General features: G+C 36.6%; 1 protein-coding gene across 2 annotated transcripts in view; it reads right to left on the reverse strand.

Annotated features, from left to right (window-relative positions):
* Window positions 1–4689: 4689 nt before the first annotated feature.
* The window catches only part of oca2 (oculocutaneous albinism II), a 144341-nt gene continuing 132827 nt past the window's right edge, over window positions 4690–16203 (reverse strand). Inside the window, exon 23 of one of the 2 annotated variants that reach the window (XM_022675048.2) lies at window positions 4690–6824. In XM_022675048.2, the coding sequence (XP_022530769.2) occupies window positions 6737–6824 (88 nt within the window). In that variant the 3' untranslated portion in view covers window positions 4690–6736. 2 annotated transcript variants of the gene reach the window in all.

Raw genomic sequence — 16203 nt, forward strand, 5'->3', positions numbered from 1 at the left:
TTTTAATTTTTAATCACAGTTTTCATGCATCTTGGCATGTTCTCCTCCACCAGTCTTACTGCTTTTGCTTTTGGATGATTTAATGCCACTCCTGGTGCAAACATTAAGGCAGTTTAGCTTGGTTTGATGGTTTGTGATCATCCATCTTCCTCTTGATTATATTCCAGAGGTTGTCAATTTGGTAAAATCAAAGAAACTCATCATTTTTAAGTGGTGTCTATATTTTTTTTGCCAGAGCTGTACATATGTGGGTGTATTAGAAATATCCCAGTTGTAACAAAGTGACCAATTTTTTACACATAAATATAAGTTGATAAAATCTAATATATTTAGGTGTAACAAATTAGAGTAATTGAAATGTTTTTTTTTTCAGTGTAGACTAAATTTTATTTATGCTGAAATATGGATAAAATCTCATAACTCTCTCACAGACACACACATTTTTACACTCTTTTACCTAAATTAATCCTGTTTTTCTGTTTAAAGTGGTTGAAGCTGAACATGCAAGAGATGTTTTATTGTTGGCCAACGCCAGCTTTGCTACAATAGTGTTAATTTCCTCCATTAAAGCCCTTTGTGTCCAAGTGCATTAACAGATTCTAATTAAAAAAAAGCATTAAACCTAATTGAGATTAAAATTAAAATAAACTAAAAAAAAGCTCTAGCTCTAGTCTGTTTGTCAGGTGTACAACACTATACACTATTATATTTGTCTCCCACTCAACATACAGAGAAATACCATTATTTAAACTTTAATCATGATTGTAATGGATTTAAATTCATTGACATTGACTAACTACTATAAGAAATTCAGCGTGAAGTGGAATATGCCATTGCTGCAGCAGAATGTTTGAGAAATGCAGATAAGGTGATTCACACATGCTTGTTTTATTGATATACAAAACAATACCTTTACACTCTGCTATTTACAAATGTTATCTACAGTGCTCAGTGCCAGACAAGGTTACAAGACTTTCACCCATGTTAGCATGCTAACGCTCTGCTCATCTTCAGCATTAGTGGAACATTCAGTAAACAGCTGGCAGATGTTATCGCGGCGGCAATGTTTGCTCGCCATATGTGGTGCTGTCGAGACTGGCTCCTGGATCCTGACACTGACTCTAAAAGCAACTGACATTTAGACAATCTCACTAAGCATCCAGCCCTCCCAGCTACACAGAGCCTGAAACACAGCTGGAGCTTCCAGGGCCAATGCTCCCCAAGGAACCCAGGTAAAGAACTAATGTTAGCATCTGATAGCGGGAAAAGATCTGGACTCAAATCTACATTTTAAACACTTAAGGACTTGTTCAGAGGTTTTGGATCTGTGTTAAACAAGTTCAATTTTATAAGACATAAGAAACTACATAGGTAATTAAATTAAACATGGATTCAAAACAGTACTGATCAACAGAAATGACATTAGTCGAGTGGTCCGGGGGTCAAAAGTGCTGCCACTATGATCGGGAGATTACTGGTTTGAATCCCAGTCATGTAGCTTTTCTTCAGCTGCCAGAGCCCCGAGAGAGCACAATTGGGCTTGCTCTCTCACTACACTATGTTGTTGATGGCGCATCACCTGCAGTGTGGGCTATACAGCTGCCTAACAGCTGACTAGCAAATAAATAGGTGAGACAATTGACCTAGCTAAATTAGGAGAAAGGAGAAAATTTGTCTGATTTTGCTATTTACAGGTATGTGTTTGAGTAAAATGAGCATTGAGCATGAGTTGTTTTATCCTATTGGCAACATTTCTTCTAAATTCCCAATAAGAACATCATTTAGAGCATTTATTTGCCGAAAATGAGAAGCAGTGCTTTTAAATCTCAAATAATGCAAAGGTAAATGAGTTCATATTCATTTAGAAACAACTATACTAATGTTTTAACTCTGGAAGAGTTCAATCAGAAATCAATATTTGGTGCAATAACCCTAATTTTTAATCACAGCTTTAATGCGCCTTGGCATGCTCTCTCCACCAGTCTTTCACACTGCTTTTGGGTGTGACCATCCCTCTTTCTTGATACACACTCAGTTAATTTGTGTAATATCAACTTTTTGAATTTTTTGTACTGAACTTGTTGAACAGGTGTCCTATCACGGTACCACTGTGCTGGAATTCACTGAGCTCATGAGAGCGACTCATTCTTTCACTAATGTTTGTAGAAGCAGTCTGCAGCATGCTTAGGTACTTGGTTTTATACACCTGTGACCATGAAAGTTAAGGGACTTGAGGTCAGTGATTTTGGATTTTGCCAATATTGTGCATTTTAAGGAATTCACTATCCATAGTGAATGTGTATAAAAGAACCTGCCAGAGCTTTTTGCATTGACATGTATACATAAAACGTAAGTTCCATCTATTGTAAAAGATGATTAAATTTGTTTCTTTCAGTTTTTTTTATTTTGATATCAAACACAACTACATTTTACTTTCAAAGCAGCTTAAATGTTGAGGCTTTATTGTTTCTATTCCTCACTTCTTGTTCTTTTGTCCTGTATGATTCTGTTTTTTAGAGACTTGTGTTGTGGATTTTGGAGCCTTTTTTCGGCAAACCATCTTTTTGAACCACTGTTGAAGTTGTGGCTTTTTGTTGATGTTGTGTTGTGTTACCTGCATTGTTTGTTTTTTTTTAAAGCCATGTAAACTTTAGACTCATTTAACCATAGGCTGGAATATTATGATTTTATTATTACGGTTCAGAACAAATTAAGACGTTTTTCAGGCGTGCTACTTTATACTACCTTAAATAAACTTTATGCTACTCACAGCAGCACCCCAGAGTGTGCTAATTGAGCTCTGCATGTGTTTTTTTAAGTACTTTTCCTTCCCTAAAAAATACTTATATAGTTCTTCAGTAGAAACGACTCAGGAAATAACAGATCCAGGGAAATGTAACTTAAGTATATGTAATTGAGCAAATGGAGCTATTTTTAAAAATATTTGATTCTTCCCATCTCAAACAAGTGTGAATAGAGTGAAGGAAAGGTTATGTGAAGAGTGATTTAGCTCCCAAAGTAGACTCCTTCCACTGCTCCTCGAGAACCGCTGGAACAGATTTAAAAACCCTGTGAACTATGCTTGTGTTCTGTTGAGAATATTTAGCCATTTACGCAAAATTCTGCTTGACTGCTCTATCGACAGTATTAGCAGTGACATTTCATGGCTGCTGGAGGCAATCAGGTTCCGTCGTGTTTTCCAAGCCTGTGGCTTCACAACTGCAAGCAGCCATTCTCCAGCCTCCCATAGGAAAGTCAGTTACCTATTAGTAAATTAGAGCAAAAGAGCAAAGAGTTCGGTGACTAATTGGAAGTAGTAGTATCAGAATCAATATCTGATAAGAGTTCAATCTCTCTAGAGAACCTATAGTTTATACACTTTAGCCAACGCTTGGTATTGGGCATTTAGGCATTAGGCTTAATGCCCAGCTTATTCACAATAGATTTAAAGCTGTGAAAATGTACAATATGTCTAAATGTATCCTTACACCACTTATAGTTAATGGTGGAATAGCATGTTTGATATAAATCAAAAATGAAACCAGTGCTGTCAACACTAAAATGTAAGTACACACGAACTTTAGGTTTTTCACCCAACTTAATTAATCATCAGTAGTATTCATTCATTTAGCAGTGTAAACAAGGTGTCACTACTTTTCAGTTCAGAAGGTAGATTACTTTTTGTTTATGTTGAAATATGGATTAACTCTCACTCTCATAACCCCTCCTCTACTTATTCTTTTTCATCTATCTCTCTCTTTCTCACACACACACATATGTTTGCCATGTTTCCTCTCCTTCCTGGCCTAATCCACCTTTAACATTTTTTAATTGATTTAAAAAAAAAGAATATATTATTCACAATAGAAATCTGTGATTAATTACACTTTTTCTTCCTTAAGACTAAGCTTTTAAATAATAGGTATTTAAATGTGTTAGAAACACTTAGATTTGCAATATTGGTTCCAATCCCTTAAAAAAAAATATTCACAATCACAATATTCTGTGACTAAATTATAGATAAAATCATAATATATTTTTACTCAGCTGTATTTTTGGGACAAAAATAAAGGCGTTAAAGTATCCAGACTAATTGCATGCGTTAATGTTGACAGTCCTAATTAAAAGTAGTGATTAAAAGTATAAGTAGTTTTACTGTTTTACTAGCTGAGAGCTGCACAGTGGAAGTGTTCAGTTTCTAAATGAAGGTGTTTGTGTCTGAGCTCTCCATGAAACCTTTACTGAGCAAATTTAGAGATTCCTTTTTAAACATCATCCAAACTACACAGAAATATTATATTAAATTGTAAAAAGTTTAAATGAAAAGCATTTTTTGCCTTTGTCCCAAAAACAAGAACTAACATTATATTATTGTTGCGATGATTTAATTTAATCAGATTATTTCTTAAATATGTCCAAGAACTATTTTCACATTTGACTGTGAGTTTTATATTCCTAGTGTGCACAATAATAAATGTAGCAATGTTTAACTTCTTAAAATTTCTTCTACATAAGCAAATGCACAAGCACCCAGATAATACCATAACAGACTACTGGTACACTGGGTTGCCTGATATGTATAGACCTTTCTAAGTCAAACTAGACTTGATTAAATGTAATGTGAGCATTTTCACACAATAATATCACTCTGATGTACATAATGACTACAAAAAACATGACGGTACAATATATATATATATATGGCCTTTACTTTTAGTGATTGTCAGTTCCAGGACATTACAGATTACAGAGAAAACAGTAGAACATCTTGACAACAATGCTTATTCACTGGGCAACAGAACATATGGGGGCATAGGACATCATAGAAACTGCCAAATGTAAAATGTGTTACTAAATATGTTTGAAAAACAACAACAAACAGTAATAATAAATTAATGTGAGGGATTATAAACAGTGATTAATTCCAAGTCGTTCTTATAATGCCAGAGTAAACAAATACGTCTAACAATGCACAACAGTCTATCATCCGAAGATCGCTTTATCCTCCTACGTTAATTGCGATTAGAGTGGTGGGCTGTTATTGGAATTAGCTAAAAGAGCACTCACACATGCGCTGATTTCACTGATTAGTCAGACAGTCAAGCTTATTAGCATTTTTGTCTCATTTAAAGGGGCAATTTAAGATTATTTGTGTGAAAGATTCCAACCACATGCCTGCATTCTGTAAATGAAAACTGCATTTTATTATAATGCAGGCAAAACTGGTTCTTTCAGACAATGAGCATTTCACACACTGGATCTGTTTCAGTGACCGACTAGAGATGTCAAAGGAATCCAGAGAAGATGAGTGGTCACCAACGTTCTCCTGCAGAGTGTTGTTTTAATCACAACCTGCCACAAACGTGCTGTTATTGTAACAGAAATGATTGTGGTGAGGTTAGAGAAGTTTTAGAAGATTCTTGCATCTTGTTTTGATCATATATAGGGTGAAGGATCATATATAGGATAAATTACGGGTGATTGGCACATGAGGTCAAATGGAACAGTTAATACAGTTATACAAGGTCTATTTTCTTGCATGAAGGGGAAAAAATGCTCTTGCTGAGAAACCACAAAATCAAAATTTACATTTGTTTGAATATTTTTTGTTGCAATAAAGGCAAGCCAAAAACTGCCCAATTACCATTAATTCATCCTATATTAAAAATATATTTTTACAGAATCCCACTGTAAAAAAAACACAGATGAGTATTTTTCATTTTGCACATTTTATGCGGTTCCAGTAAATACAGCTGAGTAACAGCTGAATAGCAGCTGAATAGACAATTGACCAGAAAAAAATTGAAATAAATTAAAAACAAAAACTAATAACTGATTTTTCGCAAAAGGTATGATATGGCTATTCTTTAAAAGGGCTTAACTAATGTCTTCAGAAATCCATGATGGGATTATTAATTCAGCATTTTTGAACAGCACATTTAGGGAAACCTCCCAGTCTAAAACTAATCTTGGAAACTGCCCTTAACTCTTAGATGTATGTTAAAACAAAACTCTGCAGGACTTTAAATGTAGATGATCACTGCTTCAAATCTGTGTAAACGTGCATTAAAAGCATAATGTGTAATAATAAGACCAATTTTAAAAGTGAAGTTAATTGATTTTTTTCTGACAAATTAAATAAGCAATATAATTAGGTACAAATCTGTTAAGAGTGGGAGATTTGCTGTGGTTATTTGTTGGAGAGGCACACGTGGATATCCCTTTAATCAGATGTTATAGTGCCTAAAAAAGAAAATCTAACTGAAATGCATCAATAAATATATCTTTTTTTTTATTTATGGCCACACAAAATCATATAAACAGAACTACAGTGTTTAAGAATGAAGAATAAGAAATCTGCTCAGTTTTTTTTTTTTTGGATAAATGTAAACAAACATGAAATATGAAAACTCCTCACTAACAATGATGATGATGATGGCAATAGCACCATAAGCCAGTGGAATACTCAGCTACCCCCAGCCCATAAGTAGGTGCAGGCGTTCCCTTGTTTGAATGTTTTTATCACACCTCTGCAGCAGTGATGCACGGGCCGTAAGCCTCCGCTCGCTGATAGCCGCCGTCCATTAGGCTGTCAGTTACTCCGTCACACGCAACTCACTCACACATACAGATGATCTTGGACTCTCTCCCGCTCTTACACACACACACACACACACACACACCACCACAGGCACACACAAGCACAGTCTCTTTGATGATGGTAGAGGAGGCAGATTTAGGTGTTCCAGCCCAGCCCGACGTGAGTTGCCAGCAGGTAGCACATAGCTATCGTACATGTCATCAGCATCATGGGGAAGCCGAGCCTGTGGAAGAAGAAGGAAGAAAAGGTCAATTATATTAGATTACTGTAAATTACTGCACTATTTCAGCAGGAAGCTTATGGCATATAGGACCTCTGAGCACAATCACAATTACACAGCTGGAGAACTACAGTGATTACAGTCCAATACCTCATATACTGTAGATTTGAAAAGTGAAAATGAAATGTACATTCATGACATTTTATGACCTTCTAATCCAGTGGGACTTAATAAAAAACCTCGCTGTTCACTCAAAAGAAAGCCCCCTAGCTAGTGTGAGTAGACTTGTCTCCAAAAACAAGAATTAATACAGATACATAAATATGCAATTTCCCAGACAAGGATTAAGTCTAGTATTGAACTAAACAGCATTTTGAATGGTAATATTCTATAGAAAGGGAAATATAGTCTACAGCTAGGCTTACCGCATTTTCCGCACTATAAGGCACACCAGATTATACTGTTTTCATACGCACGGCAAACTGGATTATGCAGCATATTATGGGACACTAGTAAGGAACAGGGGTCACCATGTTTTCCTTCTAATTCAGCAGGTCTCACCACCCTGTAAAGCTAAGCTAAGTTAAGTAAACATTTTCTTTTAAAGTCAAACGAGCGCTGAATGTTAATCTACACTGATTTCTCTCCTGAAAACGGTTTATTTGGGTGAGTAAAGCACTTCCGTTTATTTACAATAAGCTTAGATTTCCTGATTTCCACTAAGGCTAGTGGTTACCGGCTAATGTAGCTTGTTTTACCATGGTAAACACGCAGGCTACAGTTCAATATGCTCCCCTCTCAACGGTGAAAGAGCTAGGACTTAGCGCAGATAGCAGTTAATGCTAATGCTGCTCCAGCAGTGCCTGCCAGGGTAAGCAGCAGGCTACAGGATTTTGAGTGCGCCTTATAGTGCGAAAAACAAAGTAATCTCTGTCTGGGAAACAGATGTTAATAATTTTGTAAACAGGGAAAATCCAAACACACCAAAACTGCAGCTTGCTGAGTACACCTGATTGGAGGTTTGGATCAAAATCAGATCATGTTCTAAACTTCAAACAAAACAATATAGATTAATTTTGGACTTGAGCAATAAATGAATGGAGTGGCAATTATATAAGTGCCTTTCTAGACACCCAAGGATGCTTAACAATCACAGTCTGTACTCAATATTTTACACTCAGCTCTCAACAGTCACGCACCAGTAAAAAGCAGCAACCAATCATGCACAGCGCACTCTCTGTATGCACATTCATAATGCATAATAAACATTGTTATAATGTCTTATACATTATTATAAATGTTTACCCATGTTTATTATGCTTTATAAATGCATTGTTAGGTGTTATATGTATGTTTATAGGGTCCAATACACATACCATTCATACCATTCAAACTAAAAAGCTGAAAGTGTATGTTCAAAATTTTCAATCAGTACCACCAGCATTCACAAGTAAAGAACAGACAGATACGAGCTTTCTGTGTGTCTCTTTGGCGTCACAGTATGAAGCTCGTTCCAAGCGTGGAAGCCGCCACCATGACACAGAGCCAATTTGTGGCGCTCGTTCACACACACAAACACTCTCAGTCACAGTCACTTGTTACTCCATCACGTTCGTCATGCTCGTCATCAGAGTGGGCTTTTGAATCTTCGACACCGAAAGTGGAGGTGCGATCAGCACAGTACCGTCACAGAGTCATGAGCCCTGCCAAAGCAATCAAAGTGGCTATTTATCAAGCGGGATGATTTGTCAAGATCCATACAATAGAGTGATGACTTCACCTGCTGTGCCCCCACTCACTCAGGCTCTTTTCAGCATGCTAGAAGCAGGTATCCTGCAAAAACACTGTAGCGTATGTAGTGTTGTATGTTTCTGCCATGTTTTAGTGATTTAGAAAGTTGATTTAGTGTTGATTACATTAATCATCCGTGGCACATCTTCAATTTAAAACACTCCTAAAATAATTTTAGATTTTGGCTTATCTAACTTAACAATTATTAGTGATGATAAACAAGTGTGAAGTATATGGTCACAATAATTTTTTTTTTGTTGTTTTAACGCTATATAGTCCCAAAAGCTACAACAGGTAATAATGCAATTACATCTTTTAATTATTATGAACATTCAGACATTGTATGTTAAATATATATATATATATATATTTTTTATTTTCTAAATTAATTTAACATAAATAAAATGAAACCACACATTAACATTATGCTACCCTCACTAAAACAAACATAACAGAAAAAAAGAGACCAGTTAAAAATAATGAGTTTCTTTGATTTTACCAAATTGAAAACCTCTGGAATATAATCAAGAGGAAGATGGATGATCACAATCCATCAAACCAAGCTGAACTGCTTGAATATTTGCCCCAGAAGTGGCATGCACTTATCCAAAAGCAGTGTGTAAGACTGGTGGAGGAGAACATGCCAAGATGCATGAAAACTGTGATTAAAAAACAAAGCTATAAAAAAAAGCTATTCCACCAAATATTGATTTCTGAACTCTTAAAACTTTATAAATATGATCTTGTTTTCTTTGCATTAGTTGAGGTCTGAAAGCTCTGCATCTTTTTTGTTATTTCTCATTTTCTGCAAATAAATGTTCTAAACGACAATATTTTTATTTGGAATTTGGGAGAAATGTCAGTAGTTTATAGAATAAAACAACAATGTTCATTTTACTCATTTTACCTATACCAATAATTAGCAAAATCATAGAAACTGATTCAGAAACTGAAGTGGTCTCTTAATTTCTTTCAGAGCTGTATGCATGGTGCTTCTAAACTTTTCTAAAGTTCATCCGTTAAAATGTTGTGATCTGATCTACAGATTTCGAGGTTAGCATTTTTTTATATTACAATGAAAAAATAAAATAAAATAAATGAAAATAAAAAAGTAAAAGCCTGTAGGTGTTGCTGACAATGCCAAGAAAGATCTCAAATCTGACCTCTAGCCTCTAGTTGTGGCCTTTCTTAAAATATACCAGCCTGCTGAATATCAGATTTCCCTCTGGAGTGTCTGGATCTCTGAAGCAGGCATCAATAGGTTGATCTGTGATGAGACTCGGGTGAATCAATAATCTGAGCCCATATGCCTCCATGTTAGTCGGTGCAGCCTTTTCCATTATGGCTTATAATTCATCCATAACCCTCCGTGCTCCCTACCTCTATCTGTCTCTGAACGTCCCTCCCTCTCTCTGCAGTGTGTGAATGGCTCCATTCTGAACAGTAGGGGTCCCAGAAGCCTCCGACTGAGGAACACGCTTGGCATATTACCCGCTTCATTGAAATGATATTAAAGTCTGAATCTTTGTGCATTAACGGTAATTCAAAGGCTGAGGATGCAGCAGGCGTCCGCTGTTCATCCCCCTCCCCATTCAGCGTAAGCTGCTTTCCTCCTCCTCCTCGCAATGGCCGTCCACTTTCCCAAGCATGCTGACAGCCTTTTATACACCCTCTGATAGAAATGTCCATCTGGAGAGGGGCATTACCAGTGTAATTACAACCAGGCCCTGGTCATAATCTCTGCGCTCCATCATCACCCATCAGTGCCCTTTTGATCCAAAGTTCAACACCCAGTGTCCACTCATCTGCACATGTGGATTACATCCAAGAAATATCACGTGGCATGAGAAACACAATAGAACAAAATACAGCTCTGTTAAATTAACCAGTTCCATTTATGATTCAATCTGTGATGTAATAGATTAGCACCATATATAGCTCTGGAAAAAAATAAGAGACCACTTCAGTTTCTGAATCAGTTTTTCTGATTTTGCTGTTTAAAGGTATCTGTGTGAGTAAAATGGACATTGTTGTTTTATTCTATAAACTACGAACAAAATTTCTCCCAAATACAGAAAAAACAGATGCAGAGCTTTCAGACTTTAAATAATGCAAAGAAAACAAAAAAGTTCATATTCATAAAGTTAAAAGAGTTCAGAAATCAATATTTGGTGTAATAACCCTGGTTTTTAATCACATTTTTCATACATCTTAGCATGGTCTCCTCCACCAGTCTTACACATTGCTTTTGGATAACTCCTGGTGCAAAATTTCAAGCAGTTCAGTTTGGTTTGATGGCTTGTGATCATCCATATTCCTCTTGATTATATTCTAGAGTTTTTATAATTTGGTAAAATCAAAGAAACTCATCATTTTTAAATGGTCTCATGTTTTTTTCTAGAACTGTATAGTGTGAAAGTTCTTAAGATATACAATGATCAATCATAGCATTATGTTTTATTTGCTCTATTGAGTATATAGTGGCACTTTGTAGTTCTATAATTACAGACTGTAGTCCTGTATCTTTTTCTCTGCATACTTTATTATTATTATCCTCCTTTCACCCTGTTCTTCAATGGTCTGGAATCCACAGGAGAGGCCACCACCGAGCAGATACAGTATTATTTGGTTGGTGGATCATTCCTAGCACTGCAGTGACGTTGGCATGTTGGTGGTGTGTTAGCGAATGTTGTTCTGGTACTTGTTGATGACACAGCAGTGCTGCTGGAGTTTTTAAAGAGTGACAGTGTCACTTCTGGAATGAGAATCATCCACCAACCACAACCTGTGTGCAGCAACACAGGTAGATCAGCTGAGTAGCAGTGGACAGTGAGTGAACAGTGAGTGTTTAAAAACTCTAGCAGCATTGCTGTGTCTGATAAATATCACCATATCAGTGCAGTCACTGCAGTGCTGAGAATGACTTACCACCCAAAAAATACTCTACCTGCTCTGTGGTGGTCTCTCTTTTAGGATCCGTACCATTTGAAGAACAGGGTGAAAAGGAGGATAATAAAGCATACAGGGAAACAGATACAGGACACTACACTCTTATTATTATTGAACTACAGAGTTCTCCTTGTATGTGCCATAATGTTGTGTTTGATTGGTGTAATATAAAAGTTTAGAGTGATTTTTTTTTTGAAGATCTCAAGATCTTACCTACAATCTATAGCCAAAAAGTTTTTAAGTACCTCTTAAAACAAGAAAAGGTGTGAAAGTTATAGCTACAAGATTCCTCATTGCCCTCTTCTATGCCCCCCTCCTCCAAAATGTGGGAAGAAAATAGGATTTTAATACATTAATTAAAATGTACTGGACCCTGGTCATAAAGTGCACTGCTTGATTTAACATGATGTTAGAAGGAAATACCATTGCTGTCACATCTGTGCACATTCATAAATGAGGAGTATTGGTGGTTTTAGTGTTTCCATTAAATCTGGCACTTCAGCACTTCCTCCTCTTTTGCATGCACCTCATAAACCACAGAGTCATGCAATAAATTTTTTTTTTTTATCACCATGAATGAGCCCAGTGGTAAATGACCGGGTACCAAATCAGTGTAGTAGTTTTTTCTATTTTCTCCATTGTTGTTGTCATGTTGGCAAAAACCTTTCATCTCTTAAATGGCTACTTTTATAGGAGAATGAGGAAAAAAAGTCTTAAACATATTTTAGTAATTCCGCATTCTGGAGCATTTCTATTCATACATGGTCAGACAAGGGCATGCTTGTCTGACTGCTCTGTTCTGAGCACTAGTGTTTAAAGAGCATTAGTGAGCATATCTGTGTTGATTTTGATGTATTGTTACTAATGCCACATGTGAAAACAATGCAATGCTACTATGAGGCAACCTCTCTGTATCATTAACATTCAAAAACTGCCTATATTAATTCCCTCCACTTATATGAGGCTTTGACACCAATCCACATACTAGCTCAGTAAGTAGTCCTGCTTCATCAGTGTTATGTGTTTATGAAGGAACACATAAGGAATAATGTAGTAAACCAACCAAAATACTATGTTAGTATTTAGATGGATGCTTCTCTAGGGTGCTGAAAACACTGATGAACTTTTCCTGTGAGCAGAGATAAATGTTGGTTCCTATTTTATTTTTTGTTTGTGCAGTCCTGACGAGAGCCAGTTTCATCATAAAGTATTCAATGGTATTTGTGACTGCAGTTTTTTTTTTTTTTTTTTGCTTTTTTTTTATACTTTTTTTGCTTTCTAAATGATTCCTTATTTTTTTTTCATCATAGTTTGGATGACTTTATTATTAATCTACGTTAAAAAAAAACTAAACTGAACACTGAATTCAAGTTTTTTTTTTTTTATTAAATTAAGAATTAGGCTACAGATATTTGCAGTTTGGGCATTTGTTTGCGTAGAAAATTAGCTGAGACATGAGGCTATGTGCTATGCATGGTGTAGCTACATTGGTGAGGACAATTTATTCATACGCAGAGAGTCTCTCCTCTAAACTAACCATCACGTTGAGTGCCAGCACTGCTTATGCATCACATCCATTTTTTTAAGACATACAAAACTGCCACACCAAGCGGACGCAGGATATGTGAGGCAATCATCATCATTTATACATGTCCTGTTGTTTAAACGTTTTAAACATTTGTCCTTTTTGTAGATTTAAAGCTTCTGTCTCTGACGTTCCATATATAAGGTGGAACAGTTAGGTAGGAGTGGGCAGTGGGTGAACACAATGTTTAAAAACTCCAGCAGCACTGCTGTGTCTGATCTACTTATACCAGCACAACACACACTCCTAACACACAACCACCACCATGCTAGTGAACCTGCTGTACTGAGAATGACCAATCATCCAAATTATACTATATCTGCTCTGTGATGGTCTATTTTGTGAAAGACTGACCATTGAAGAATATGGTAAAGAAGCATAATAATAAAGTAAGCAGAGAAACAGATACAGGACTACATGTAATTATAGAACTACACAGTGCTCTTAACTCCTGTATAACCCTTTTAAACTCCAGTTATAAAGCTTTTGATTCCAATTACAAAGTTTTTTTTTTTTTTTTTTAATAAAACCTTTAAACTCCAGTTATATGCCTTTTAAACTGCAGTTATAAAGCTTTTAATTCCAGTTTAAAAAAACCTTGTAAACTCTGGGCGTAAGTCTTTTAAACTCCAGTTACAAAGCTTGTACGTTCCAGTTAAAACCTTTTAGACTTTAGTTATAAAGCTTTTAAACTGCTATACCTTCAGGATCATGTTATGCTGATGTAACTTATTCAGGTTATGCCTGATCTATGTAATATAGAAGTTTAGAGTGAATGTTTTGAAAATGTGAGTGAACAGTCTTGGTTTGAGAGCACAAACCTGTCAACAATGCAGCTGCGAATCAAATGTAAATTGAATGAATTTGAAATTATATTAATAATTCATTGACATAGCAAACCATTAGCATTACTTCACATCTAAGGTTTACTTCAATAGTAGGACTTTTCAATGTTCCAAGAAAGAGAGCAGCATCCGTTTTGTTTTATCAGATACTCAAGTCAAAGCAGCATCCCAGTTCACTCTCTCCATTCTGCCCCCATGAAACTTTAATGCCGCTGTTGTGTTTACATCAGCTGATGTAAAAGGAGTTGGGTCCTATGCCCTGAATAAGAAGTCGTGTTGAACGGTATTTTAGAATGCAGAGAGTAATGGGGTTTTGTAAGAGCACGGTGCACAGTCCATTTAGGCCCAGTGCACACATTTACAGGCCTGCACGATGGACGAGGCCTAAGTGCACAGGATGCAACAGAAGATTTGAGAAGTGGTGAGAGTGGATGGATCGAGACTGTGAGTTCTGAGGCAAGAGCAAATGGAAGGCAGAACAGGCGAGTGGGTGAAGACTACAGAGAAAGAACAGAGGATGAAGAGATCAAGGAGAGAGGGAACGATGGAGGAGGAGAGTGCTGTGTGATACAGGGCATGGTATCCTGCTGAAGTAGTGAATGGCCACAAGGCAAATACAGAGTAAGGAGTGATGTAACACAACTGATGTCTCGGCTTTGAACTTTGTATCTGTTTAGACTTGAGTACATTATATTGACAAAAGTATTGGGACACCTGCTTATTTGTTGTTTCTTGTAATAACTGTCTTTACTGTCCAGAGAAGATGTTCTACTTGATATTGGAGCATTGCTGTGAGGATCTGATTGCATTCGGTGAGGTCAGGGTAGTAAATGACCATTACCTCCACTTCATCCACAACCACTCTGGTTCCATCTTAATTCAATGGCTAAATATTTACTGTTTGCCAAGAAATGTATGCTGACTGCTTGGAAGATTTAGCAAATAAGTTTGTTAAACTACTCTGATGTAATATAATATATTTACTCATTTTTTGTACTATTTTTAATACTTGTGAACTGGCCATTGAGGAAGTGTGACAGAGGTAAAGGTTGTGGGAAATGTTTATATCACCCTTTTTTTGTAAGAAAATATATGTTACATATACCGTATTTCTCACACTATAAGGTGCATTTTAACTCCTTTAATTGTCACAAAAATCGAAGGTGACAGAATTTTACTAGTTAGGTTGTAAGGAGCAGTAAAGCCACTCCACTAAAGTACAGCATTATAAAGGAGTTTCAGTTTAGTTCTCCAGCAGTATTAGCATTAGCCACTATCTGCGCTAAGCGCTAGCTCTTTCACCGTTCAGAGCCAGGTATATCAGACTGTAGCCTGCTGCTTACCCCCCGGCAAGCACTGCTGAAGCAGCGTAAGCGTTAGCTAAGCGCTAGCTCTTTTGCCGTTCAGAGGCAAGTATATCAGACAGTAGTATGTGTGTTTACAGTGTTAAAACAAGCTAAGTCGGACGAACCACTAGCTAATATCTCCCTGGTTTACCAGAACACTCAGGGTTCCTCAGTGTAGCGTTGTAGGGTGGCATTTACTATCACTATGCGTAACTAGCGCTAGCAGTTAGCTGCTAATGATAATGCTGCTGCACCCAGCCTTCAAATTTTGAAATCAAATTGTTTTTTTTGCTTTTTTTTTTATAAATTATTGATCACAAAAGATATTCACTTTCTACAGAAATGAAAAAAAAATAGCAGAAAGCTTAGTAAAAAGGTAATTTACAAAAAAATATGTGTAATCATGGTCATAGGCTGCAAGGACATCCTCTTATTTCCCATCCAAAACTTCAAAATTAGACCACATGCAGCACATCCCCAACACATCCTCATATCCTATAACTAAAGCCTGTGAGCCAAGGGTAGAGCTCACAGCTGGTAGGTGTGTAGGTTAATATGAAATCTGGGACAGGGCAGGAGGACAGGTGTGTTGTTGGTGTATGTGTGTAGGTGTATTATAATAGCATTAAAGCAGGTGTGTATGCTGCAGGTGTAGCACAGGGCAGGTCTAGTGGCTACTGCAAAATGTGAATGATGTGAGCAGAGCAGGTGTCTTATTCATATCTGTTCAGCTGGATGAATCAATGTGCAGTGCAAGGCTGAGTCTGAAGGACATAAAACATAAAAAAAACTATTTACACGGCTGCACGTTTTTACGAATTACACTAATCAAAATAAAATAAATAATCCAATGCGTTAAACACTCA

This window comes from Astyanax mexicanus, chromosome 5, assembly GCF_023375975.1.
Source record: "Astyanax mexicanus isolate ESR-SI-001 chromosome 5, AstMex3_surface, whole genome shotgun sequence".
Lineage (NCBI taxonomy): Eukaryota > Metazoa > Chordata > Actinopteri > Characiformes > Acestrorhamphidae > Astyanax > Astyanax mexicanus.